The sequence below is a fragment of the Candida parapsilosis genome, contig 006372 (genome assembly GCF_000182765.1).
Source record: "Candida parapsilosis strain CDC317 annotated contig 006372".
NCBI lineage: Eukaryota > Fungi > Ascomycota > Pichiomycetes > Serinales > Debaryomycetaceae > Lodderomyces > Lodderomyces parapsilosis.
The window spans coordinates 1,385,902-1,410,341 of record NW_023503283.1 but is presented as its reverse complement, the minus strand read 5'-3'; the positions used below and the strand labels follow the sequence as shown (position 1 = coordinate 1,410,341).

The 24,440-nt window shown below is 38.4% G+C and overlaps 13 protein-coding genes across 13 annotated transcripts, besides 2 other annotated features; 4 read left to right on the top strand and 9 right to left on the bottom strand. All coding sequences in view use genetic code 12, as the record gives it.

Annotated features, from left to right (window-relative positions):
• Nucleotide 1: 1 nt before the first annotated feature.
• Nucleotides 2–343, bottom strand: VMA10 (H(+)-transporting V1 sector ATPase subunit G; the record flags this gene model as incomplete). The annotated part of the gene is made up of 1 exon (XM_036811550.1): nt 2–343. One exon carries the CDS (start codon nt 341–343, stop codon nt 2–4), a length of 342 nt encoding a protein of 113 aa, XP_036667975.1.
• Nucleotides 344–685: 342 nt separating this feature from the next.
• On the bottom strand, nt 686–2,224 carry MEP1 (ammonium permease; the record flags this gene model as incomplete). Its single annotated transcript, XM_036811549.1, has 1 exon — nt 686–2,224. One exon carries the CDS (start codon nt 2,222–2,224, stop codon nt 686–688), a length of 1,539 nt encoding a protein of 512 aa, XP_036667974.1.
• Nucleotides 2,225–4,133: 1,909 nt separating this feature from the next.
• Nucleotides 4,134–5,303, bottom strand: RPL3 (60S ribosomal protein uL3; the record flags this gene model as incomplete). The annotated part of the gene is made up of 1 exon (XM_036811548.1): nt 4,134–5,303. The coding sequence occupies one exon, from the start codon at nt 5,301–5,303 to the stop codon at nt 4,134–4,136; it is 1,170 nt and encodes a 389-aa protein (XP_036667973.1).
• A 193-nt stretch (nt 5,304–5,496) lies between these two features.
• CPAR2_406140 (uncharacterized protein) lies at nt 5,497–7,065 on the bottom strand (the record flags this gene model as incomplete). Its single annotated transcript, XM_036811547.1, has 1 exon — nt 5,497–7,065. The coding sequence occupies one exon, from the start codon at nt 7,063–7,065 to the stop codon at nt 5,497–5,499; it is 1,569 nt and encodes a 522-aa protein (XP_036667972.1).
• Nucleotides 7,066–8,544: 1,479 nt separating this feature from the next.
• Nucleotides 8,545–10,388, bottom strand: CPAR2_406130 (uncharacterized protein; the record flags this gene model as incomplete). Its single annotated transcript, XM_036811544.1, has 2 exons — nt 8,545–10,194; nt 10,266–10,388. The coding sequence occupies 2 exons, from the start codon at nt 10,386–10,388 to the stop codon at nt 8,545–8,547; spliced, it is 1,773 nt and encodes a 590-aa protein (XP_036667971.1).
• Nucleotides 10,389–11,398: 1,010 nt separating this feature from the next.
• Nucleotides 11,399–11,501, top strand: a tRNA (tRNA-Glu).
• A 23-nt stretch (nt 11,502–11,524) lies between these two features.
• Nucleotides 11,525–11,623, top strand: a tRNA (tRNA-Glu).
• Nucleotides 11,624–12,973: 1,350 nt separating this feature from the next.
• On the bottom strand, nt 12,974–13,438 carry CPAR2_406120 (uncharacterized protein; the record flags this gene model as incomplete). The annotated part of the gene is made up of 1 exon (XM_036811543.1): nt 12,974–13,438. The coding sequence occupies one exon, from the start codon at nt 13,436–13,438 to the stop codon at nt 12,974–12,976; it is 465 nt and encodes a 154-aa protein (XP_036667970.1).
• A 1,078-nt stretch (nt 13,439–14,516) lies between these two features.
• Nucleotides 14,517–15,623, top strand: AGE2 (Age2p; the record flags this gene model as incomplete). The annotated part of the gene is made up of 1 exon (XM_036811542.1): nt 14,517–15,623. The coding sequence occupies one exon, from the start codon at nt 14,517–14,519 to the stop codon at nt 15,621–15,623; it is 1,107 nt and encodes a 368-aa protein (XP_036667969.1).
• Nucleotides 15,624–15,738: 115 nt separating this feature from the next.
• On the bottom strand, nt 15,739–16,764 carry CPAR2_406100 (Cu/Pi carrier; the record flags this gene model as incomplete). Its single annotated transcript, XM_036811541.1, has 1 exon — nt 15,739–16,764. The coding sequence occupies one exon, from the start codon at nt 16,762–16,764 to the stop codon at nt 15,739–15,741; it is 1,026 nt and encodes a 341-aa protein (XP_036667968.1).
• A 569-nt stretch (nt 16,765–17,333) lies between these two features.
• On the bottom strand, nt 17,334–17,852 carry CPAR2_406090 (CXXC motif containing zinc binding protein; the record flags this gene model as incomplete). Its single annotated transcript, XM_036811540.1, has 1 exon — nt 17,334–17,852. One exon carries the CDS (start codon nt 17,850–17,852, stop codon nt 17,334–17,336), a length of 519 nt encoding a protein of 172 aa, XP_036667967.1.
• A 489-nt stretch (nt 17,853–18,341) lies between these two features.
• On the bottom strand, nt 18,342–18,827 carry CPAR2_406080 (CXXC motif containing zinc binding protein; the record flags this gene model as incomplete). Its single annotated transcript, XM_036811539.1, has 1 exon — nt 18,342–18,827. The coding sequence occupies one exon, from the start codon at nt 18,825–18,827 to the stop codon at nt 18,342–18,344; it is 486 nt and encodes a 161-aa protein (XP_036667966.1).
• A 381-nt stretch (nt 18,828–19,208) lies between these two features.
• Nucleotides 19,209–20,342, top strand: CPAR2_406070 (NAD+ transporter; the record flags this gene model as incomplete). Its single annotated transcript, XM_036811538.1, has 1 exon — nt 19,209–20,342. One exon carries the CDS (start codon nt 19,209–19,211, stop codon nt 20,340–20,342), a length of 1,134 nt encoding a protein of 377 aa, XP_036667965.1.
• Nucleotides 20,343–20,524: 182 nt separating this feature from the next.
• Nucleotides 20,525–22,726, top strand: CPAR2_406060 (protein disulfide isomerase; the record flags this gene model as incomplete). Its single annotated transcript, XM_036811537.1, has 1 exon — nt 20,525–22,726. One exon carries the CDS (start codon nt 20,525–20,527, stop codon nt 22,724–22,726), a length of 2,202 nt encoding a protein of 733 aa, XP_036667964.1.
• Nucleotides 22,727–23,114: 388 nt separating this feature from the next.
• On the top strand, nt 23,115–24,422 carry PMI1 (mannose-6-phosphate isomerase; the record flags this gene model as incomplete). The annotated part of the gene is made up of 1 exon (XM_036811536.1): nt 23,115–24,422. One exon carries the CDS (start codon nt 23,115–23,117, stop codon nt 24,420–24,422), a length of 1,308 nt encoding a protein of 435 aa, XP_036667963.1.
• Between the last annotated feature and the right edge of the window lie 18 nt (nt 24,423–24,440).

The window sequence follows — 24,440 nt, the reverse complement described above, 5'->3', positions numbered from 1 at the left end:
GTTATGTATTCGCATTGATATGTACTTCAGGATTTGGCGAGATTGTAGCATCAACCAATAATTTCACTACATCAGACTTTTTCTTTTCAAATTGCTCTTTCAATGTTTTTAACTCCTTTTCAATCTCCTCTTCAGCTTCTTTGTTAATTTTCTCGTTGATACCTTCATGGTCCTTTTCATATTTTTGCAATTCTTCCTCCTTTTGCTTTTTGTAGCTTTCAATTTCTTCTTGAGCGTCTTGCTTTGCCGTTTTCAACCTGCTAGTTCTGTACTTTCTTGCCTCATTGACAATTTCAGCAGCTTCTTTTTCGGTTTTGAGAAGTGATTGTATTCCGGATGACATGGGTGGGGAGGAATTGTTATCTGTGTGTATGTGTGTATGTCAGGTTCATAGTTGTGGGTTCTTTTTTTTTTTCTTTCGTCAACAAAAGATAATAGAAATGTTGACGATTGCGCAAATGGATCAAAATGGTGCTTTATGGGTATACGCATGACTGCTAAGTTGATTGCTACATGTCGTGTTCCAACGAGGCAACCTATACAGAGAAGTAGTCTCGAGTCAATGCTTTTCAGAGATTGCGGGATTTGACCACGAGGGGGGAAATGCTCCCACAAAGTAGAAGTAATAATTCAAATCTACAAATCAAGTAATTGGAAAAAAAGTTCAACTTTATTAAATTTCTATTCATTTCCTTTCTTCCTCAGGACGAAATGATTTGACCTCGTGACTGTCATCATGAGACTCAACCTCACGTTCTTGACTCTTTTCCTGTTTTTCCTCTTCTCTTGATATACTCGTTGATGACGAATTTGTAACCCCATCAATAACTTGGGTACTTTCTTCATTTGAATGACGCCTTGCTCCTAAATTAGTCTCATCAATTGGCATTTCATGAGAAGAACCAAAACCGGAATTAAACTCCCTTCTAACTTCTACAAAGTCGTATGCGAATTCTCCAATCTGACTTTCATCGACACCAGCTTCCTCTTCCTCATATGACAATCTTAGCTGGAGACCTGGGATCCAATTGATGACAAAGCAAAGTATCGCAGTCACTGCCACCGCGTAAGCGGTGCAAGCAAGAATGTAAGCAATTTGTATGTACAACTGTTTGTAATTATGGTCTATCCAACCACCTTGATGATCAGTTACCCCATCGTAACCAATAACGGTTTTTGAGCCAAATAAGGCATTTGCTAACAATCCAACGACTCCCGCGACTCCGTGCTCCGCCCAAATGTCTAGTGAGTCGTCAACGTGGCAAAGGTATTTGATTTTTGTAGCTAAATTACAAACAACACCAGCCAAAGCACCAAGTATCACACTGGCCCAAAGTGGAATGACTCCGGAACTGGGTGTCGCAGCAACGAGACCTGAGATGCAGCCAGAACATACGGCGACCATGGACCATTTTCTCTCCAAACGAAAGTCAAGTAAGCACCAACTAACAGCTCCGAAACCAGCAGCAAGGTGGGTATTCAACATAGAATATGGAACTTTAAGGGAGGCATTAGCACATGAAAACCCATTGAAAAACAACCAACCTACGTACAACAAGATGGTCCCTAAGAACACAGTGGATATATTGTGTGGGCGATAGTTGATCATAAGCGTCTCATTCCGCCTTCCTAAAAAGGCAGAATACACAAATGCTGATGCACCGGAAAGAATTTCAACTGGACCTCCTCCAGCATAGTCCAAAGCTCCTGATTTGAATGTCGAAGCCCATCCACCGCCCCAGATCCAGTACACAACGGGGCAATAAACGATGGTGGCCCAACAGAATAGGAAAATCATTGCCGGGAGAAACCTTCCTCTTTCACCAATACATCCACCTGCCAAAATTGCCAATGTCACCAATAGGAACTGCATTTGAAAAATGGCATAAGCAATCTCTGGATACGCATCATCACCAGACTTGCTGATTACATCTTTGAATCCAAAATTTTTCAAATTACCAATAAACGAATTGCCAGAATCGCTAAAAGCCAAAGAGTAGCCCCAAAAATACCATTGGAAAGCTCCAACAAAACTTGACATTGCTGTAATCCAAATCATTGATAAAGCATTTTTTCTTCGTGACAAGCCCGAGTATAAGAAAGCAAGTCCTGGGATCATAATCCAGATCAACGAGGAGGCAATTGTGAGGAGCAACACATCTGATGGGTCGTAACTTTGGTTGTTATAAAGTTTTCTGGAAGCTAGATTTATAAGTTCCTTCATTGGCGATGATTTTAGATAGTTGGAAATTTGCTGATATTGTTAAAAAGATGCCAAATGAAGTTGATAATTCACGTGTTGGTTGAAGACTGTTAGCTCTTGTAGTGTGTGTAGCAATCAGCAATAGTCGGTAAGTCTATAAAAGCTTCCAAAAAACGTAAAAACGACTGTACTATTTATATGTAGTGCAATAAATATCAAACAAAAAAACTCAAAGTAGTTTTATCGTGAGTTGTGCTGGTAGTAGGGATGATGATTCCAAAGTGTAACGAAGACGAAGTTTGTACGTTGAAGAAAGAAAGAAAGGAAGAAAAGAAAGTAATTTACAAATAATTGAAAATTTGATAAATCTTTTACTGAAACCTTGTTCTGTGTAATCAACCCTTCAGTAGATGCGATATTCTTTTGAAATTTATGACTCGCTCATTTCGTTCCTTCTTGTGTAACTTTTTGATTTTTGCCATCTCTCTGATTTTCTTTGTGTCTACAACAAATGATTATCAAAGCAATTCCCACGTTTTCAAGAGGTTGAACCCGACTACAGTAGCAGAGTGTATATCCAGTGCTCTTTTGCAAAGGGCAATGTAAACCTTGTGAGAGACCTCGGAACAAGTGAAAGAAATACCGGAAAAGCAGTCTGTGTTTATTTCAAAATTATCCAATTTTTATTTTTTTTTCTTGTTTTTTGCAACCTGTTCCCAAAATAACAACAAACCCGTAATGCCTATTGAACATTTGACTCCAGTTTCCCTCAATTACATTACCCCATTGTCGTTGTAATCTTCATTATGGCCCGCGTCATCTCCACACGCGATACAGTTGATCAGTTGCAAATTCAATCTGTTTCTAACAAGCCTCGATTTGGATAAAGAAGAAAAAGCAATAAAATGCTTATTACGTAAAGTGTTATGTAATCAAATGATTTTTTCAACTGATAACAAATCGGACCAATAGAATTGCAGTATTCTCATCAACACTATGTGCAGTATCATAACTATATCAATCAAATCAAAATACACAAATAATCACTATCGAATATGGAAGGATACACCAAATAGTCGTACCATTGCTTAGGACTACCATGAGCAAATCGACCGGTGACGGCATTTTTTACCATATCAACACGTGTAAAGCTTCCTTTGTTATCGTTCGTTACTCAATTACGATCCCCTTTTCTGTGCAACGTTGCATTGTCCTATGTTTTCTCGAAGAAGGTGAGTACGTAAGTAAGAGAGAGGGAAACGGTATAGAGATGAATTGTACTCTGTGTCTTAGGTTGATTTCCACCTTCGGTCTCTTCCGTGTAGTAGTTTTTTTTTTCACGTCAAAGGCGGACCAAAAGAGAAAGGCAATTTTAGATCGAAATTTGATCGAAATTCAAGATCTTCCGAGTTTTTCCGGCTGAAGCAACAACAAACTAGGTGCGGCTTTAGTTTTCGAACGTTTTCGGTGCATATGTACCTTTGAATCATTTTATATTTTGCAAGATTCTTCCAGACCATAAGCTCCATTTTTTTTTGCAACACTGTTGTGCCCAAATGGAAAGAGCAAAAAGGTGTTTTAGTTCCCTTCTCTCCAAGAAGTACTTAGAGGCTACTCAATTAAATCTGTATAATTTAGGTAAATGTAACGATAAACAGCCTGCTAAATTGTAAATCTATCAAATAATGCAAAGACAAGCGTCGAATCCGGACAGGTTTCGATTACAAGAGGATAAACGTAATATGCTTTAGGAGCCGTATAGAGGTCGACCGCAAGTGAACATTTCAAAATCTCAGCACTTTTACGATAAAACATAGTCGAACGTTGCAGTAGCTCCTTCTCTTTGCATTAGTCTACATCCAGTTTAATTAAAAGTAACTTGAATTCAAAAAAATCCTAAGAAGTCCTATTTAACTCCACAAGTTCTATTTTAGTTTTCCAAGTCCTTTTTCAAAGTACCCAAGAAAGCATGTTTTTCAGCTGGGGTTTGGAATCTACCTTTACCGAATTTAGAAGCGGTGTCAATCCATTTCAAGTTAACCTTTTCCAAAGCTCTTCTTGAAGTATCAACATACAATGATTTTCTCAATGTAACAACTCTCTTCTTGGTACCTGGAATTGAACCCTTCAACAAGACGAAATCGTTGTTGACAAGACCATATCTAACGAAACCACCCATTGGGTTAATAGTCTTTTTAGTTCTGTCAAATTCAGTAGAACCATTTGATTCATCAGAACCTTTACCAACTCTGTAAACCTTGTGGTTGATCGAAGTTCTGTGGTGGTAACCGTTTTGACCAGCTCTAGCAACGGTCCAGTTAACATTAGCTGGATGCCAAGCACCGATACAAGCAACCTTTCTCAAACCTCTGTGGGTCTTTCTTGGCAATTTCTTGGTTCCCCATCTGTGGGTAACACCTTCGAAACCGTGACCTTTGGTGACAGCAACAACATCAATCATTTCATCTTGCTCAAAAACAGAATCAACAGAAACTTCCTTTTCAAAATGTTCTTTAGCCCAGTCAACCTTGTCAGAGATTGAACCACCATTGATTTGGATTTCAGCCAAGTGAGCCTTTTTGGAAGCCAATGGAGTCTTTTTGACTTGAGTGTGAGCCAAAACTCTAACAACTGAAGCATACTTCTTGATTCTAGCCAATTCAGTTTCAATTTGCTTAGCATCAGAAGCATATTTGGCAGAGTACTTGGTAAAAGCCTTCTTCTTGGACTTGTACCAGTTCTTGTAGAATCTTCTTCTAATTTCTTCAGACAAGTGTTCGGCCCAAACAGTGGTTAATGATCTCAAACCTCTTGGAGTTTCAACGTAACCAACAACACCAACAACAACCAATGGTGGGGTATCGACAACAGTAGCAGCTTCAACAACTTCTCTCTTGTGCATCTTGGAACCTGGTCTGTCCAAGTCTCTAACAATGGTGGTCATACCAGCCTTGTAACCCAAAAAGGCAGTCAAAGCAACTGGCTTGGATTTAACATCCTTTGGGAATGACTTAACTCTTCCTCTTTGCTTAGCAGCTCTCTTTCTTGGGAGGAAACCCAATGAACCGTGACGTGGTGCTTCGTATTTTCTGTGAGACATAGTTGGATGGTGAAGAAAGAAAGAAAGAAAGAAAGAAGAGGAAAGTAAAAGTGAAAAATTTTTCACTCTTCAGAAAGGAGAAAGAGAAGTTAGAAAAAAAAAATTTTTCAAAACATTTCAGTCGTGTGCAATTACCAATTTCAGAAAAATATTGTTTATTATACAGAATTAAAAAAGAAAAACGTAATGAAGCTTAGTCTTTAGGAACGTACATGACTCGCTTTAATGCAAGTCTGGCATCACCAGAATCATCTGAACTGGCGTTATCCTCAGGATCTTTTGCTAGCTCATTTTCCTCACTTGGATGTTCATCTAAATTTTCCAAATGCTGAATATGAGAAAGTGTAATGGGGATTTGATGTGGCGTTTGCTGATTTTCACTGGTGAAAATCTCTTGATTCACTAGGAACGGATTCATGCCTCCCTTTTTATATTGTGGTGAATTCAAACTCATGACTGAATTCATCAATGAATTGAATTGTGGAGTCAAGTTGAAAATAGGTGTAAGTCCAGTAGATACATACATATAATTGTCTTTTGGTGTTTGCGGATTTGTCATAAAATTCTCATTGACAGAGGCAAGTTGTGATTCCAATTTGGGTTGAGTTATAGAACCGGTAATGTCTGAGTTGCATCTACGTAAAACACCACGCGAGGGTTCATGAGACAATGGTGGTTTGGGTGTAGGTGCTGGTGCAATTGCAGCTTCAGACGTAACTGTGTTGAACATGTCGCTTGCCAACACCGCCTTTCCCAGGTCGTCAATAACCAACTTCAACTGGAAGTCATCAGATGATTTTGTCTCCTCCTTCTCCTTCTCTCTCTCCTTCTCTTTTGGTGGGTTTCCTAACATAGCAGGTGGCAACAAATTTCTATCTGGTGATTTCTTCCTCGTTGGTGATGATGCACCAGCATGTTCTTGAGATTTCATAGCATCCAAATTTTCATGATGTGGCACAAAATACCCATCTTTTTGCGCAGAAGGTGGTGAATTATACATCGATTGTGACCTAGTAGGCTTTGGTTGCAGTTGTGTAATCATAGAAATATTATCCAATGTATTTTTATTAAAATGATACTGTGATTCAATAGAATTGGGGAAAGTAGTACCAACTGATGACAATGGTGTTGCCAACATTGTTGTTGATGGAAGGGAAAAAGACTTAGCCTTTTTCAACAAACCAGGTGATGGGTTTGATATGGTTGATGTTGTCGAGTTTTTTCTCCTTCTTTTGGTTTTGGTGGTGGGACTGACTCTCATCAATGGAGTAAATACATTTGGAGCGCCTTGTCTAGCAGCGGAATTGGAGTTTGATTCAGCAGGACTACTACTCAAGGGAGAAGTATTGACATTAATGTTCATTGTGCTTGTAATTCTTTGAGCAAAAGAGTCGGGTTTTGGTGGTCTACCTCTTTTCTTTTTAGGTGTGGTTGAAACCGGCTTTACCTTTTTCGGTTTGGCACGTTGCTGCTGTTGCTGAGCTTGCTGTTGTTGTCGAGCTTGCTCTTGTTGTTGTCGTTCTTGTTGTTGTTGCTGCTGCTGCTGCTCCTGTGCCAATTGCAATTTTTGCATCTGCATTTGCTGAAACAGATTTTGCTCAGCGTAAAACTGATTTACTTGGAAACTGGGACTTTGAAACTCTCCATTGGGCACTGTTTGTAGGTGAAGCTGTTGTTGCTGTTGCTGCTGGTGCGCCGGTTGTGAATGATATGCATGCTGTTGGTTTGAAATATATGGTGGAACATTTGGGTGATCAGGCATGTTGTTGAACACGAGCACTTCGGGTGGCATGGAATTTGGGGGCAGGGGGGGATGGGGGATTGGCAACAAGTTTTACCTCAATGTTATTAGACGTGTAGGTAGTACTGACGAATAAGTGTAAGCAGCAAAGCGAATGAATGTGGTTATATGTAAAAGTGAACAGTATCGGAAGATAGGATTGTATATTGGAAAAGAAGTGCTGGTCGTAGTCGTCGTCGTCCTCAAGAAAAAAGGTTGAAGAAGGAAAGAAAAAAAGATTATTAGCAGAAGAGAAAAGAGAAAAGAGAGAATGGAAAATATGCACATAATAATAATAACAATACAAAAATTAAAATGGTACAAAGATCAAAATCATCAATTGGGAAAAGTAATTATCATCACAATAGACTTGCAAAAACATATACGTTTGCTAGAGAAGATACCCACAGGTGAGTATCCAATGAGAAAGGGGGAAGTTCACTCGTTATAGTTATATTTGTTGTCGCAAGTTTGTACAGTCAATTGGCAGGTTCTTTTAACCCATTTTGAAATATTTTGAAGTGTGGCTAGAACTTGAGACGAAAGATGGGTTACAATGGCAGCTGTAATGAAAAGAGATTGGCTTTTCATTTGTAAGCACCTGATCCGTCCTTCTCTGTCCATCTAAGTGAAGAAAAGAATACAGAAAGCTTCCGTTGTTGTTGTTTTGCCTCTCCCGCCTTTACTGGAAAATCAATCTCGTTTCTTTATTGTGTTTTATTTGATACATTGTCGTTCAATTTCATCTTCCACACAATTTGTCAGTCTTTAAACTATACACATACACACTTTAAACAACTTTAAAGAACTATCACGCGTGTAAATAAAATCATTGAAGCTACTCCTATCCTCGGTTTCTTCTGCACCTATACTAAAGCACAACCATTCCAATAGACACAGTATACTCTATACATGATGGTGTATACTACACAAAACTAGAACCAGACAACACTAAATCGTGTGCTGTTGTAGTTACGCTGCTGCTTGGGCAATAGCAATCTTCTATCGGTTCCAAATTTGAGTTGTTTTTTTAAAATTTCAATCAAAAGATTTTAGTGGTTTGGATTTAGGTTTAATTCTACTAGCTATTAATTTAACCCCTTTCGGATAATGCCTCTCTCTTTTATTATTTTATTTTTTATTCTAGATAAATTTTTGTCTGTCTGAGACAATAGAGTTAAGCCCACACAAAATGCATTGACCATCCTCATTCTCATAAACGAAAAGCTGTCAAAAAAAAAAAAAAAATAAAAAAAACATGCCGTGTGGGGAGTGAAGCTGCTCTTGGATCAAAAGATATCTCATGGTCCTGCTGTAAACGTATGTAACTCAGGTGTGAAGATCCTACTGTGGTGTGGTGTGGTGTTAAAGAGAAAGAGTTTTATTTTTTTTTCTGACGCGTCAAACTGCATCTAATTTAACCCTTTTAGGAAAGTATATACATCCTATATACTACACCACTCAATTTTTTAATGCATTCACCCAGGATTGCAACAAATTCACTTTGCGAACATCAACAGTCTCAGTCTCCTCATCACCATCATCATATGCATCCTGCATCGTTGAATTCAATAATCCAGTATTGAAATTAGCCAATTCATTAGCCACAGCATTGTTGCTGCTATTCTTATTATTCCCCTGACTTTGACTTTGCTGTCTGTTCCTCTCAATTTCATCAAGAACTTGTTCTTGTTGACTAATTTCTAATCGACGCAGTTGTGGCAAGAATGACATGACATACATGTACCAAGATTCAATTGATTTAAACCAATCTTGTGGCTTCTTGGGACGATCTATTAGAAAAAACATCTTTGATAAAAGATCGAGATTTTGTGGTGGTTGAGGACCTGAAAAGAGCAATTGTGGTTCATCAATAACCATACTATCATCCCTTGTGGTGGTTAATGTATCCAACAACTTGACATTGTAGTAAATCTGTTTTGCTGTGGTTGGTAGGAGCAAGCTGGTGGCAGATTCATGAACAATGACTTCGTTTTCAAAATCAATTTTCGCATTGATTAACCTCCCTGTTCCCATCAATTTCACCAATAATTGGTTAAACTCATCTCCATCAATTTGCAAAAGATGATACAATTCAACAAATGAAATGTCAGATTCACCAATGCTCTTCAGTAACACTCTAATTCTCAAATTCTCCAAAATCTGTTTTGCTGCCTGTTTGAATATTTCATCATTGAAAAACTCATCATCTTTACACAACACTGTATTGAATTCAATCACCGACATATCCTTATACGCTTTAATCAATCGTTTCAAATTATCAAACTCAGCAAATTGCGAGTACGATTGAGTTTCTTGTGATTGAAATGGATCTAAATCATTATTACAAAGTAATGAGCAAAGGGCGAGATATTTCAATATCTTATTCTTTGCAACAACTCCCGCCTCATCATAGTTTTTAAAACTCTCATAAAATTCAGCACGAGCTTTTTCATAATTTTGTCGATAAAATTGTACTCTTGCACCACATTCTTTAATCACTCCCAAGATTTTAGGATGGGTAACTGCAGTGGTAAATTTGCTACTCTGTTTATACAAATTTGTCAACTTGGGCATATCTAGCTCCTCCAACTTGAATAAATACTCAATCTCTCCAGCAATAATCTCTAGCGTAAATAGCTTTTGTATGGATTCAGGTATAGCGGGGAATTTTTCATGTATTACATTCAACAAGGCGGGTATTTTTGCCAATTCACCAGTATCCAAATATAATGCAAGCAAATTTGAATTCACCTTGAGCCACAACTTGTCATTATGAAAATAGGTTTGATTTAACAACAATTCGTATACGTTGTTTATAAACTCCAGTCGCGGAATATTGGCAAACCGTACAATCATTCGCGATAACGATTCCTCCACATACGATTTATTCAATTGTGACAAAAGTGGCAACATCTGACTCATTGTAGTCAATACTTCATCGAGTTCGCCCTCAGCCAAGTAGAGCTTGACCAATTGTTTATACGACTTAAACACCCACTCACATGTGTCATTGTCGTCAACAAATGAGTCAATAATCTTTTTAAACTCATCAATTGCTTTGCCTACCTCGTCATCTTTGTAGCTTTTCGCCATATAATATCGATTCTCCTAGGGGGGCTGAGTTAGTGTCATCCTCATCCTTAATTGGTTTGACGTTGCCGTTTTTGCTACACACATACTATTCCTTGCTCTTCTCCATCTTCATCGATGGCGCTATTTTCCTCACCTCCATCGTTATCGTTGTCCTCCTCTTCGAACTCGAATTCGTATGAGTCTTCTGAAAATAGCTCTTCGTCAGACATTTTGGTGTTGTGAGTGTAGAAGCAGTGAGTTGAGGCTGGTGTGTTCCATTCTTTTTGTTTGTTCATCTTTTCTCGCTTGCGTTGAATATCATTTTTTCTCAAACTGCAAAAACTAGGAATAAACAATTGATAATATGGGGGAGATGGTGCTATCTATTACTGTTGTGCAAAAAAGAATGCTAGCAATCAACAACGCAAATCGAGACGCTTATAGAGTTGTAGCGCTATTTTCCATAGGTTGGGGTCGTTTCTCATCAAGGCGATCAGAATTCCTCCGATGTGCACATGAAGAGCCCAAACTTACCTCGCAAGTGCTAATGTAAAGTTCGATTGAGCAAAGTAAAGTATGCAAATTTGACTTGATAGCAACTGCATGTTTGGTTTCAACTTCTCATTAGGTAAGAAATGAAATCAACTTTGATTGTCTGAATCTCGGGAGTAAGTAAAAGCAAAGCGTTTAAACTCAGCAACCAGGCTGTGTAAAGTGTCTTTTACCTAGCAATGATTGTCTATGTAAAGATGTACAATGAAAGCAAGCTTCAGTGAGGATAGGACTGATTGAAGTGGCTAGAAAAGACACGCCACAAGCACCAACAACACTTTTAAACTAAACGGAATATTTACAACTGTGAGAAAGAAGCGTTATCCCTTTCGGTACTGAATTGAAGTGGAACTTTTTTTTTTATTCCGCTGCAAGTACGGAATGGCATTGACAAAACTTTCGATCCAATCAAGTGACGGTGCATTGAGTGCAACATTCTCTTTAGCTCTAATACATGTCAGCTCCCTCATTAAAAGTGTCACTTGAGCAAACTGACGTCACTATATACCTGGCTTTTTGAGTTTTGCTCACTTCTCTCTCCTCTTTGAATTTTTTACACGGTAGTAATCTCCCTAAAGAGGTAGAATAAACTTCCTCTTTGGGCAGGCTTAGAAGGTAGAAAACTGAATGATACGTGACTGAAAATACAAGTACTTAATACCTGTAAAACCTTCAACGTCGTGAAACATCCTTTGTAGTGTAATGGCTATCACGGTTCGCTTTCAGTTAATTTCCTTACTGGTTTAATTGCAAGTTCCGAGCAGATCGGGGTTCGATTCCCCGCAAGGGAGATTTTCACAAATAACTTGACACATCCTTTGTAGTGTAATGGCTATCACGGTTCGCTCTCATTTGAAGAATTCATTCGAAAGATTGCGCCGAGCAGATCCGGGTTCGATTCCCGGCAAGGGAGCTTTAATTTTTGATCAATATAAATGTAATTTTTTTTTGTTTTAACTGCTATAGTGTGATCTCTCTAATTCTGGATGGTATAGTCTTTTGGTCTCAATGTAGTTCAGGAAAGAAAACCCTTACTGTTTGTATATTCACAGACGATACAAAGGATGCGAAGTTAATTTAAATTTCTGTACATGATATATCTGAGTCGCAAAAGTTATAATCATCATTTTAATTTTCAAGTTCTGACCCTGTTATGTTCATCTGGTTACAACCGGAGAAGAGGTTTACAGTGTTTCCAATCGTTTGTTGTTCATACAAAATTTTGGGTGCAAATTTGAACAAAAATAGAAAAACTTGAGAAACGTCTGAAGGAATGCCACAGCATTTAATTTTATCCTCATCGCTTTGAGTGAAACGTTGAAACGAAAACCAACCAGCTACGCCTTTCTTCCCAAACATCAATTATTTGCTAAATGAAGAGAAGTGACTTTCATTTTCGTTTTTATTTTAGCCTCGGTTTGCTTCATGCATTGACTCCGCCCATTAGATCTAAAAATTTTTTAAAAAAAGCCGAGACAATCTCTATCCAAGCCCCTCATCACTTCTACAATCTTCAAGCCGAGTTATGGGGAACGGTGTACTATATCTTTCAACCTCGTCTTACTTACAACGTGAGATCCCTCGCTCTATGCTTTCGTTTATTAAGCAACATCGTCTCGTAAACACTGAAGTCGAGATTATCAAACACAAAAACCTAAAGACAAAAAAAGCCGAGACAAAGTTTTTTAACCGAATCTAAAATTCATGGAGTTCCGTTACACTTAATAGAACTGGGGTTGGGAAGAGAAGTTGTTAAAAAGCTTAAAAAGCTGAGCGGTGATAGAGGAAAGTGGAGCAGATCGGGTGTTCTTGGAGTTGTCTTCGTATTTAGGGGTCACTAGATCTAGTTATGAGATGAACATCTTTAGTCCAATAATGTGTCCTCCACTGCAACTATAACAGTAATGTAGGAGTTGGATCTGAAGTTTTATTTGCCTTCTCATTGTCCTGTCTTCAACCAGGGACAATTACTGGTTTCATTGAATTTCAATGTAACGACGACTTCAAACTTAAATTCGAATAAACAACAAAGAAAACTCCAAAACAAAAAAAAAAATAACAGCTCCAAAAAAGCATACTCTAATAATTATATTTTCTAAACAATGACTATGAAAATGACATAATGAGGGGAGGAGGTTGTATGGGTAGTAAGAATTAAATTAAGGTTACGCCAGCGTAACGCTTTTCAAATACTTTTGGTCAATGTGTTTTGGAATGGAACATTGACAAAATGAAAATCCAACACCAAATGAGTGTTTAGTCTTCACCTATGGATATGAATTAAAACTAGTAAAATGAATGAAGAAAGAGCCACAAATGTCAATACCGTCAAATTAGTTGACTCTTTAACTCTTCGTACAACATATTCATTCAATTTTTCAACTTCTTGTTCATCAAAATTAATCGATTCAATGACATCTGTAGAATCAGTGAAGGGCTCTTCTGCTGGTAGTTTGTGGTACTCTCTTTGTTCGTCAGGTACAACTTGACCAATTAAATACGGTTGTAGCATTTCAACAGCAAAATCAGAATGTCCAACATCTTCAAATGCTTGTGTAGCATCAGAGCCACCACAGTCATACAACACTTCTATTCCACCTAGATGGTACTTGCAGAAATCAGTAACATCATAGACTTTGTTGTATAATACCATCCATAAATCAGTTGGTTGATCATGTTTCTTGATTTCTTGAAGGGAGTAGTAATCTCGCCTAGATGAACGTGACATGGAATATATGGCGTATGGAAATTGTGTGTAAAAAGTGAAATTATAGATTGAATAATGTGGTTTTCATAAGTTTCTCTTTGATTTAAAACCCTTTTTGTAGTTGGTGGTCTATTAGGTCTTAATCCGAGGATGAAAGCGGATGAAATAAGTTGAAATGGGAAGGAGGGGGAAGGGGGTGTTTTGAACTGGAATAGGTAGTGGTGTAGTTATAAGTGAATAAATAAGCTCCTATGTAGAGAGCTGGAATTCAATAATGCTTGATGGAAAGGTAGATTGAAAAAGAAAGAAAGAAAGAAAGAAAGTAGCTGTAATGAGTTTTTGATATTTTGGAATCGATGAATGGATATATTCTAAAATCCGTGATAATAAATTTTCTCTATTGAAAGAAAATATTATTTAGACAATAGTACACTACCAACTAGCACACTGTGCGTATGTTTAATGTTACACAAATCAAATCGGTGTTTGTCGAGAGTAGTGTAATTATGCTCAAAGTCAACATCACACAAAGTTAGTACAAACACAAAGAACAACAAACAAACGGAAAAAAAAATTCAGTGTGAGAAGGGTAGTGCGCATCATAACCATAATATGTCTGTCTTATGCAAACAGCAGCACAACTTGAACTACAAGGAGATGCTTTTTAGTAGAGCTTCAGGGCTTAGTGGTGCAGTGTAACAACATATACGGGACTTTAGTTCCAGAATACGTTTCTTTCCGCTAAAGGGCGGTTTTGCATGCGATGAGTATTAGGTTGTTTCGGAACAAAGACGTGGTCTCTCTACGCAAAACATGGCTTAGAGTGGAGCACGTTGAAGACGGGGAAGAATACAGGGACTATGTGCCTCTTTGAAAATTGAGTCCTTCTTCTTGATTCACATGTTTTCGTTCATCTCCACGTCCCCTCCATTTCCAACCATTGTCGTAGCTTCTATTCTCGCGACAGCTTGTTGTCAAGTTTTCTCTTTTTTTTTTTTTTTTTTTTTCAAGATTTTGTTGAATCGTATTTCGCAAAACAAACACATATCAAAGATCGCTCGTTCAATAAACCCACTGTATTATCACATTTGCTACTCACATGAGTCATCGTACATCTGCATTACCCTCCTCCAAAAAAACACATCTGGAACGTCACAAACAGATTCTAAAGCAGTTGCTCAAAGAAGAACCAAATCGCTCATGTGCTGATTGTAAAATTAACAAAAATCCTAGGTGGGCATCATGGAACCTTGGATGTTTCATATGTATCAGATGCTCGGGTATTCATAGGAGTATGGGTACTCACATTTCAAAAGTAAAATCAGTTGATTTAGATGCGTGGACCGATGATCAGATTGAAAATATTGTTCAATGGGGCAATGCCAAATGTAACGGGTTTTGGGAAGCTAAATTACCAGAAGGTTACGTACCTGATCAATCAAAAATTGAAAATTTTATAAGAACAAAGTATGATTTGAAAAAATGGTGTTTGTCATCAACGATCCCAAATCCTGCAAGCATCAAGGGAAAGACCACCACAACTAATGACACCACTGCATCTTCAACAACCCAACTGAAATTGAATCCACCTAAACTAAAGAAAAATCAGACCGCTCCCGCTCCAAAATCAGACTCCTTATTAGATGACGAGTTTGGATTGTTTACGTCGCATAAATCGTCAACATCAACAACTAAATCAACTCATTCACGTGCTCCACCCGTAGCAACCAGAGTAACATTAGGCACATCAGCGGTATCTACTGACTCAAAGCCCCCACAGCAAATACAATCGGCTCAATCCACAGGAGGATCAATGTCGAGCAACTCGAGACCAGACTTGAAGAAATCGATTCTTTCATTATATGCATCACCATCAGCATCCAATAGCTTTGTTCAGTCGCCACAACACCCAAACAAAACAAGCCCTAGTGTAAACTCTTTGTCTGATTCATTAGCTGGGCTTCAATTTGCACCATCTCAGTCTACGTCCATCTTGAGTAATGGTAACAATAATGGTGGTGCACTTTACAACAAACCGCAAGCCCAATCCACGGGATCATTAAATGCAACTCAAAAAGTTTCTGCGTCAACATCAACGCCTTGGAACTCAGAATGGAATGACTCTTCTTCATCGTCATACACAACTCCCAAATCGAATCTAAATGTCACGTTAGACGACGATTTATTCAAGAATGTATGGAGTTGATGGAGTTGGTTGCAACGGGGCTAATTTTAGTCACTACTTTATCTAGATTGCTATATCTCTATACTCATTTGATAATACACAAACTCGATGCATCGAAATGGAGTTGCCTGAACCTCTAATGTCCACCCGTGGTTGGCAAACCAACGTAAACCTTGAATGAATCATAAATCAACCATTGGAACCCAGTCAATGTACCAATCATAAAAATTCTCACTGGTAATCCATTCCACAATCCAGCAAATCCAATCCTCTTGTAAATTCTTCCCAAGGCTTGCCCAGTAGTTTCACCTGGCTTTTTATCTGAATTAATCTTGGAAACCATAACATCAGCTGGATGAGAAACAATGGCACATAAGATACCAGCTAAATAACCACCAGCAAAAGAAACCCCAGTTTGTTGTAAATTGTTGTAATACGATTTAGGATGTCCCAAATAACTGTAAATACCATTGACAATATTTTCAAAACTGGCAAATTTAACCATGGTGTAAGGGATTTGTCTACACCACAATGGGACAATACCCTTGTACAATCCACCAAACCCTTCCAGCTTAACAATTTTACTCCAACCATCCCAAACTGAACTAGCGTAGGGCGGGATAGTAGTTTGAGTCTTGACTTTAATAGTTTCAAATGGACACAAGGCAATATCAGCCAAAAATTCAGCCGAAGCAGAAGCAGCTAAAAACACACCCGTCTTGTAATCATTGGCCCATTTGGGTCCAACCAAATCACTATAGGTCTTTTTGAAAAATTCATAAAATCCATACTTTCCAGCACCCTGGAAAGAATAACCAATAAATGTGGCACCGACACCAGTAAAGATGGAATCACCTTTAGTCTTGAGAATAGTTTTCCATCCTTGTATGTTGGACTTGTACAAGTGTCCATCAACTTGACGACGACATTTAACCAAGTCCAACGGAGTAACAGCTGAATGGGTTGGACCACAAGCAATTATACCACCCAATGTACAAGCAGCATAGTATTCTGGAGTGAATTCAATAATGCCACCTTTTTTCTTGATTGGTGCTGATGGGGTACCACCACTGCCACCTCCGCCAGTGGTTACTTTATCTGCTGCTTTATGCAATTGATCGTTGATTGGTTGAGTAATTGCTTCAGTTATACTACCAGCCATTGTTTAAGTTTTGATTGCGAATAGATATGAATGTGTAGATGAATGTTGAGTCAATTAGGTATGTTGATTCTAACTCTGCCGACAAATGAAGAAAGGGATGAAATTGCTTCAACTATTTATATTTGCTATTATTGTTGGAGTGGATTGAAATTCCGACAAACATTTAATTTTTGTGATACGTTTCCCATTATCTATTTTTTTAACCGTAGTTACCGCTTCTATGCATATACAAAGACCAAAGAAAAGAAGATGTTATGGTCCGCTTGAAAAGGGTTGTTATAACTGCATGACCCACAAGAGCAAGTGTTCGAAACAGAATGTACAACATGAACTAGATCTACAAGTATGCCCCTTTGGCAGTAACTTCTGCTCATTATTTTATTCTCTCGGATTTATTCTATCGGCGACAAAAACAAGGATGACACAAAAGTTAGCCAAGTACTAAATTCACCGGAGTATATGGCCATTAACGGGATAATATCTCCGATTGACACCAGGGTCAACGCAACTTATGGATTTTATGCTTTGCTTAAATTCCCTCACTTAAACCAAGCCGCTCCTTATATTCCTCATTTGTACTTTAGCTCCTTCTCAGAAACCAACTTCAAATTCCACTCGACATTCTCTATTTTCAACTCGAGTCCGGACTCTTGCGTCTGCTCCCATTCCCCATCTAATAGTCCAATGCCTTGGACCAACTCTCCTAAAGTTGTAACACATTCAAATTGATCATCAGGTATAAATTCCAACATTCTCATTCCGTGGGTGTGAATCTTTAAAATGTCACAATAATCGGTTCTAGCACCTCCACCTTCCCCCAAAATACAGCCAGCCCCAACTTTGTCAATCATAGCATACCTCTCTCTTTTGCACGCCTTACATCTGATCAAAATATTCCCCAACCTGCGAAACCCGGTCACTTGAAATGTTTCAAATCGATTAATCTGTACCGGGTTGGGGTGCACTGTTTTGCATCCATTACATTGAAATTTAAACTTGAAATCATGAGGATAGTTTTCGTCATCAACCGGTTGCACTTTTGCAACATTGTGTAGCTCAGCTTTAGCTTGTAAGATATAAGTCAACATTCTATAATGATATTTATAGCCACTGTGATTCAAATGGGGTCGTTTCGAGACCTATTTATAATGTCACTTGCTCCCTTGGTGTCCTTTGGCTTGTCTGAAATTTTGCTGCAAATTGTGAAATTTAAAGTGCAAAAGACTCATAAATTTCGCAATCGAACTTCCCAATTAGGAATTAGTTGCGTGTGTGAGTCTTTTTTAGAGCCGAAGAAACATGAAATACGCTACCATATATAGCCGATAGTGACTCATTAGCAACAGCAAACCATTTGGCACCAGGGACAAGGAAGAGAGAGTCTTGACCTCATACTATGGGCCTACAAAAATCTAAGTAAAGCGGGGTAGCTGAAAGTTTCTGTTTATTTGTGGCAAAACTACACAAATCATTCACATCAATTAATTCAGTTCTCAAATCGGTCGTTTCATAACATGCTCGTCATCTTCAGATCAGTGAATGAGTTGATCACTCGCATCTGCTAATTCCTTTTTCCGCTATGAGCGTGAGATGGTCCATTTAACATCAACTATCGACACTTCTTCATTAGTCTTTTCATCAACATCATACCATTCACCATCCTCCAAATCAACTTCATCAAATTTGGTCCCCGTTTCCTCCCCTAAAGCTTGGAATTTTCCATCTGGTATAAACTTGGTAAAGTCAAGACCTCTTGCGTCGATTTCTAGTATAGTCGCTGGTCTGTTGGCCCCGATTACCAACTTCTCGTTGGTCCTCGTTATACTAGCTGAATGTTCATTCTTGCACTCTTTGCACCTGAACACAAAACTAGCTTCTCCTCTTGATCCACTCATTTCATGCTGTTCAAATCGGTTCATGTGAATATCTTTGTCGTGTATGGTTCTGCATTTCGTACATTCTATTTGAAAAGTGTACTCATATGGCGACTCTGGTGTATCGACCGGTTCCAAATCGGTAACATTAGTCAATTCTCCAAGTATTTTGAGGAAAAACTTGACCATGATGGATCCTGTTTTCTTTTGAACGATGTGTGGGTGAGCTTTCTTCTTGTTCTTTTCTTCTTCGGTTAGTGTTGCGATTTTGGTGAAAAAAAAATTGATTCGTTTAAAAACAAATATGTCACTCACCCACCACCATTTTTTCTCCAAGAGATAAACACATTTTTCACTATAGAGAAGCTAGACCACACGGAATCCTTGACGTTTCCACTTTTTCTTTGCTAGAGACTTGTCTACTATCAGACTTTTTGAGTATAACCCATCGACACATGCTACATCGAGGAGTTTCACTGAACCATCACAGATTTTTCAAAACACAAACCGACAATTAATTAATTTGTCAATTAAACATCAATTCACCGCCACAGCATACAGCCTGGACTTATGAGCGAGACAAACGCCACCACTAGTGGTACAAATACCCATACCCCACCTAATCACTCAACAAGTCCTGCATTTTCCGATATTATACACGGTGAAGATCTCGAGTTCCCGCAAGAAAATGAAGAACCATTTCCAGTACGACATAAGTTTGAGGCATTAGGGAAAATCACTCCACCAAGCATACTATCACGGTGCTCAAATACACAGCTTGTCACCATGGCAGGAGCAGCATCTGGGTTTCTAGCAGGGGTCGTGGTATGTCCATTAGATGTCATCAAAACTAGACTTCAGGCTCAGCAAGAAAGGGCGAATAGATTAGGGTTTCGACAAATGTTGACAAAGATATTACGCACTGAAGGAGTCAGTGGGCTATATCGTGGATTGGTGCCAATTACCATTGGGTACCTCCCCACATGGACAATTTATTTTACAGTTTACGAAAGGGCCAAAAAATTTTACCCACAATTTATACAGCGGCATTGGGATATCAACAGTCCTGCATTGAACCACTTTTGCTCGGCAATAACAGCCGGAATGACTAGTTCAATTGCCGTGAATCCAATCTGGGTAGTTAAAACCAGATTGATGATTCAATCGAACAAGAAAAAATCACCAACTGATGTGGTATATAAGGGCACTATTGATGCATTCAGGACAATGTATCAAGAGGAAGGGATTAGAGTCTTTTACAGTGGGTTGGTACCGTCATTGTTTGGATTGATTCATGTTGGTATTCATTTTCCCGTTTATGAAAAGATGAAAGCGTGGTTGCATTGTAGCACCATTGATCAACAACAGGAAGTACCGGGCTTATTATGGAGACTTATTGCTGCGTCATCCATATCGAAAATGATTGCCAGTACAATCACTTATCCGCATGAGATTTTGCGTACTCGATTACAAATGAGAAAAGATGGCGCTAAGGAGCAAGCCAGTCGAAATAATGGCAGAGGATCCCTTATTAAAACCATTTTAGACATTTATCGTAAAGAAGGTTTGCGTGGATTCTATGCGGGTTACGTTACAAATTTAATCAGAACTGTACCTGCAAGTGCAGTTACATTGGTCAGCTTCGAGTACTTTAAAACCTATTTGTTGGAAATTGGTGGCAAAACCAGAAAGATGGCTCATTGATAGACTTTCATTCAAATAGGATTCTATATATATATTCATCAATTTTAGAAACAGTCGAACATTTCTGGGCGCGTTTTGTGCCCTGAATGATATTTTTCGTTCGAAATCGAAATAAAAAAGAAACCGATTCCGCTAATTATTACAATCGCTTTGTTCATCGCCTCCACTAAATTGCTATCAATATGAAGTTGCGCTGTTTGAGCTTGCTATATCTAAGCGCGAGTCTAGCTCTAACCAACAATGTGCACCTAGACAAGCGATCTCCAGATTCATCAGAGGCGGCGGCTGTTGTTGCTGCTGCTGCTGCTGCTCCACAACCCGACTCAGACGATACATCCTCAGAAAATATTGAACTTCCACCAACCATGGGAAAGGAGGAATTTGATGCCGTAACTAGTCAAAAACTAACACTTGTTGAGTTCTATTCACCATATTGTCTGCATTGTAAAAGCTTTTTCCCCACTTGGAAGAAAGCATACCTGACATTCAGATCAAAATTTGCCAATTCAAACACTGACATGAGGCAAGTCAACTGTGTTGAAAATGGTGATTTGTGTGAACGTGAACAAATTGAATTTTATCCTAATATTCTTCTATACGCACCAATTTTGGACAAGGATGGCAAATCTACAGGTAAATCAAAAAATATTGGCTCATTCCCAAGAACATTGGAGAAGAATGAAGCCAACTTGATTAGTTATATTCAAGAGTCCGTGGCAGACTACGACCCTGCTTCTGCTAGTATGCCTTCCGCATCAAAAGAAATGAACGTGGATGAAATATTAAAAGCAATTAGTGGGGAAATCACCAAGCCTCTCTTTGTTTCCTTCTGGCAAGCGAACAAGAAACAATGGGATAGTGTTGATCTTGGTGGAAAGTTGAGATTCAGTGATGATTGTATTGATTGCTTGCGCTCTAAACAATTGTGGGATAAATTGAGCAACAAGATTGTGTCATTGGCTGATTCGGGTCATTTACTTTGTCAAGATTATCCCAAAGTCTGTGAAAAGTTGGAATTAGATCGGCTTAAAGACGCAAAAAGGTCACCACCAAGATTCGTCATGTTTTTACCAAAAGATCGGAAAACAATCAGATTCGATTATGATGGCCCCATTGATATTGCAAAGATGAAATGGTGGGTCAATAAACTATTTGTAAATAGCGCATATGAAGTTGTTTCAGCAAGGGGAATTACCGAGGTAATGGAATTTACCAAGACATTAAGACATGAGCCGTTTGCGCAAAACTATCCCTTAAAGAGTAAAGTTACCGTGGTGTTTTTCTTTGATGTGAATAATGTAACTCCCGAGGATGAGGCGGTGTTGCCGTACATGTTGCGAACATTACAAAAATCACCATTCAATATTCAGTTATACAAGGGTAAACATAACCGAATTCTTGAAAACATTCAAACGATGGGTGAAAATTTGATTGAATATATCAATTACGATGAACAGGAAAAGTATGAGTTTAATGAACCTATGCAGATTGCCACATCAATAACTGAAGTGCCCACTATTGTTGTCTTTAAAGAAAACTGCTTGATTCCAGATATTTATCAGAATTTTGCCCTTGAACAAATGAGAAAGTACAATATGATTGAAGAGTTTCTTGAACGAGCACAATATCCATTCATTGCAGAATTGACTCCGGAGTTAGTATCAACGTACTTTGTTGATCAGGATCATGTCGAGGACGTCAAGGGTGCAAAAGTGGTTATAATTTTTGTTGATTTGAACAATTTGAAAGAGACCGATGAAGCTTTGTACAAGTTGTCCTTGGTGGCTCATGAATACAATTTCCTTAAAAAGAGTTATTACTTCAACAAAATTCTCGAACAAAGAGCATCAAAAGAGCAAGAAGTTGAGAAATTGAAAGCCAAGAATGCAGAGACAATGAAAATCATGACGAAAATGAGAGAGCAAGTTCCTCATTTATTCAACAACGACGACGTCGTTTTCACGTTCATCAACAAGCAAACTCTGAAAGGTTTTGGATACGTGAATGGATGGAGGATCAGACCTGATGATTATGAGGTTGGTGACGCTATAGTGGTGTCTAAAGATCATCGATATTTCTGGGATACAGACACAAACAATAATAGATTGAGAAATGAACCCAAACAAATCAAGCTGGTGCTAATGTCTCTTTTACATAAGGATAACAAAGTTCACTTGAAGTTTGTTGGCTCTCCCTATGGGGGATTACTATATTTCATGAATTATATTCATGATTTAGGATTCATAGGCTATTTGGGGCTTATTGCTGTTGTATATGCATTAGTTCATATATCGATGAGATTGAGAAGAGGCAGGTATAGGTCGCAAGGTATCATTGGCGTCAACAATGGAGCATTTACGCCTAAGAAGCTGAACAAGGATTAGTAAAAAAGGACAATGTAATGATTAGTTTTTGTCTCAAAAATGTAGTAGAAGCTACTCTGTTTTTGCTAGCTTGACTCTGGCACCTCTTACCCAACATTGTTGCCTAACAATTCATGTAAACGTCGTGTAGACTGTTAATAAGTGACGCGTTGCATGGTTTGAGTTCTCTCTCCTGCATATAGTTAAATATGAAATCTGAATTTCTCCGAAATGAAAAAAAATAATCATCTACGCATTTTTGTGTAACCAAAACAACAAATACTCAAAAATCTTTAAATAAACAAGTCAAGGCATTTTTGTCCATTTGCTAACCAACGTTTGGTTATTTTCCTTCTGAATCAAGTTTTACAGACATCCAACAACTTAATTCCTGACAGTACTCTTTATAATGTCTGACAAGTTATTTAGACTTCAATGTGGGTATCAAAACTATGATTGGGGCAAAATCGGGTCATCTTCAGCCGTGGCACAGTTTGTCAAGAAATCTGATCCTTCAATCACCATTGATGAATCGAAACCGTATGCTGAGTTGTGGATGGGAACTCATCCTTCAGTTCCATCTCAAGCTATTGGGTTTAATGAAACTTTACGTGACTTGATTACGGCCCACCCTCAAGAGCTTTTAGGAGAATCAATTATCAAGAAGTTTGGTTCATCAAAGGAATTACCATTCTTATTTAAAGTATTAAGTATTGAAAAAGTATTGTCTATTCAAGCCCATCCAGATAAAGCATTGGGTGCCCAATTACATAGTCAAGATCCAAAGAATTATCCCGATGATAACCATAAACCAGAGATGGCTATTGCTGTTACTGATTTTGAAGGTTTTTGTGGCTTTAAACCAGTTGATCAATTAGCATACACTTTGGAGACCATCCCTGAATTGAAACAGATCATTGGGAATGAGTTGGTTAACGAATTTGTTACCGGAATCAAGCCAACTGCTGAAATTGGTACACAAGATGACAAGAAAAATCGCTCCTTGATTCAAAAGATTTTCAGCAAGTTGATGAATACAGAGGAGTCGGAAATCACCAAACATGCTTCGTCTTTGGTTCAATCGAGTCAACTGAATCCTGATTTATTTACCAAGATTGATCCAAGATTACCTGAATTGATTCAAAGATTGAACAAGCAATTCCCTAACGATATTGGGTTATTTTGTGGTTGTCTCTTATTGAATCACGTTGCTTTGAACAAAGGTGAAGCCATGTTTTTGCAAGCTAAAGACCCCCATGCTTATATTAGTGGAGACATCATTGAATGTATGGCTGCTTCTGATAATGTTGTGCGTGCTGGATTCACTCCCAAATTTAAAGATGTCAAGAATTTGGTTGACATGTTGACTTATGCTAGTGAACCCGTAGAGAAGCAAAAGATGCAACCAAAACAATTCCCCAGATCCACTGGTGATGCTATTGCTGTAAATTTATTTGATCCGCCAATCGAAGAGTTTTCCGTCTTACAAACTGTCTTTGATAAAAAGGGTGGAAAACAAAGTTACAAGTCAATTGAAGGTCCGTCTATTATAATTGCCACTAATGGATCTGGACAAATCAAGATTGCTGGTAGTCCGGATTCAGAAAAGGTTGATACTGGTTACGTGTTTTTCGTGGCACCCAATACAGAGGTTGAATTGGTTGCAAATGACGGCGAGGAACAATTTACCACCTACAGAGCATTTGTTGAGGCATAACAAACTTACACTACACTA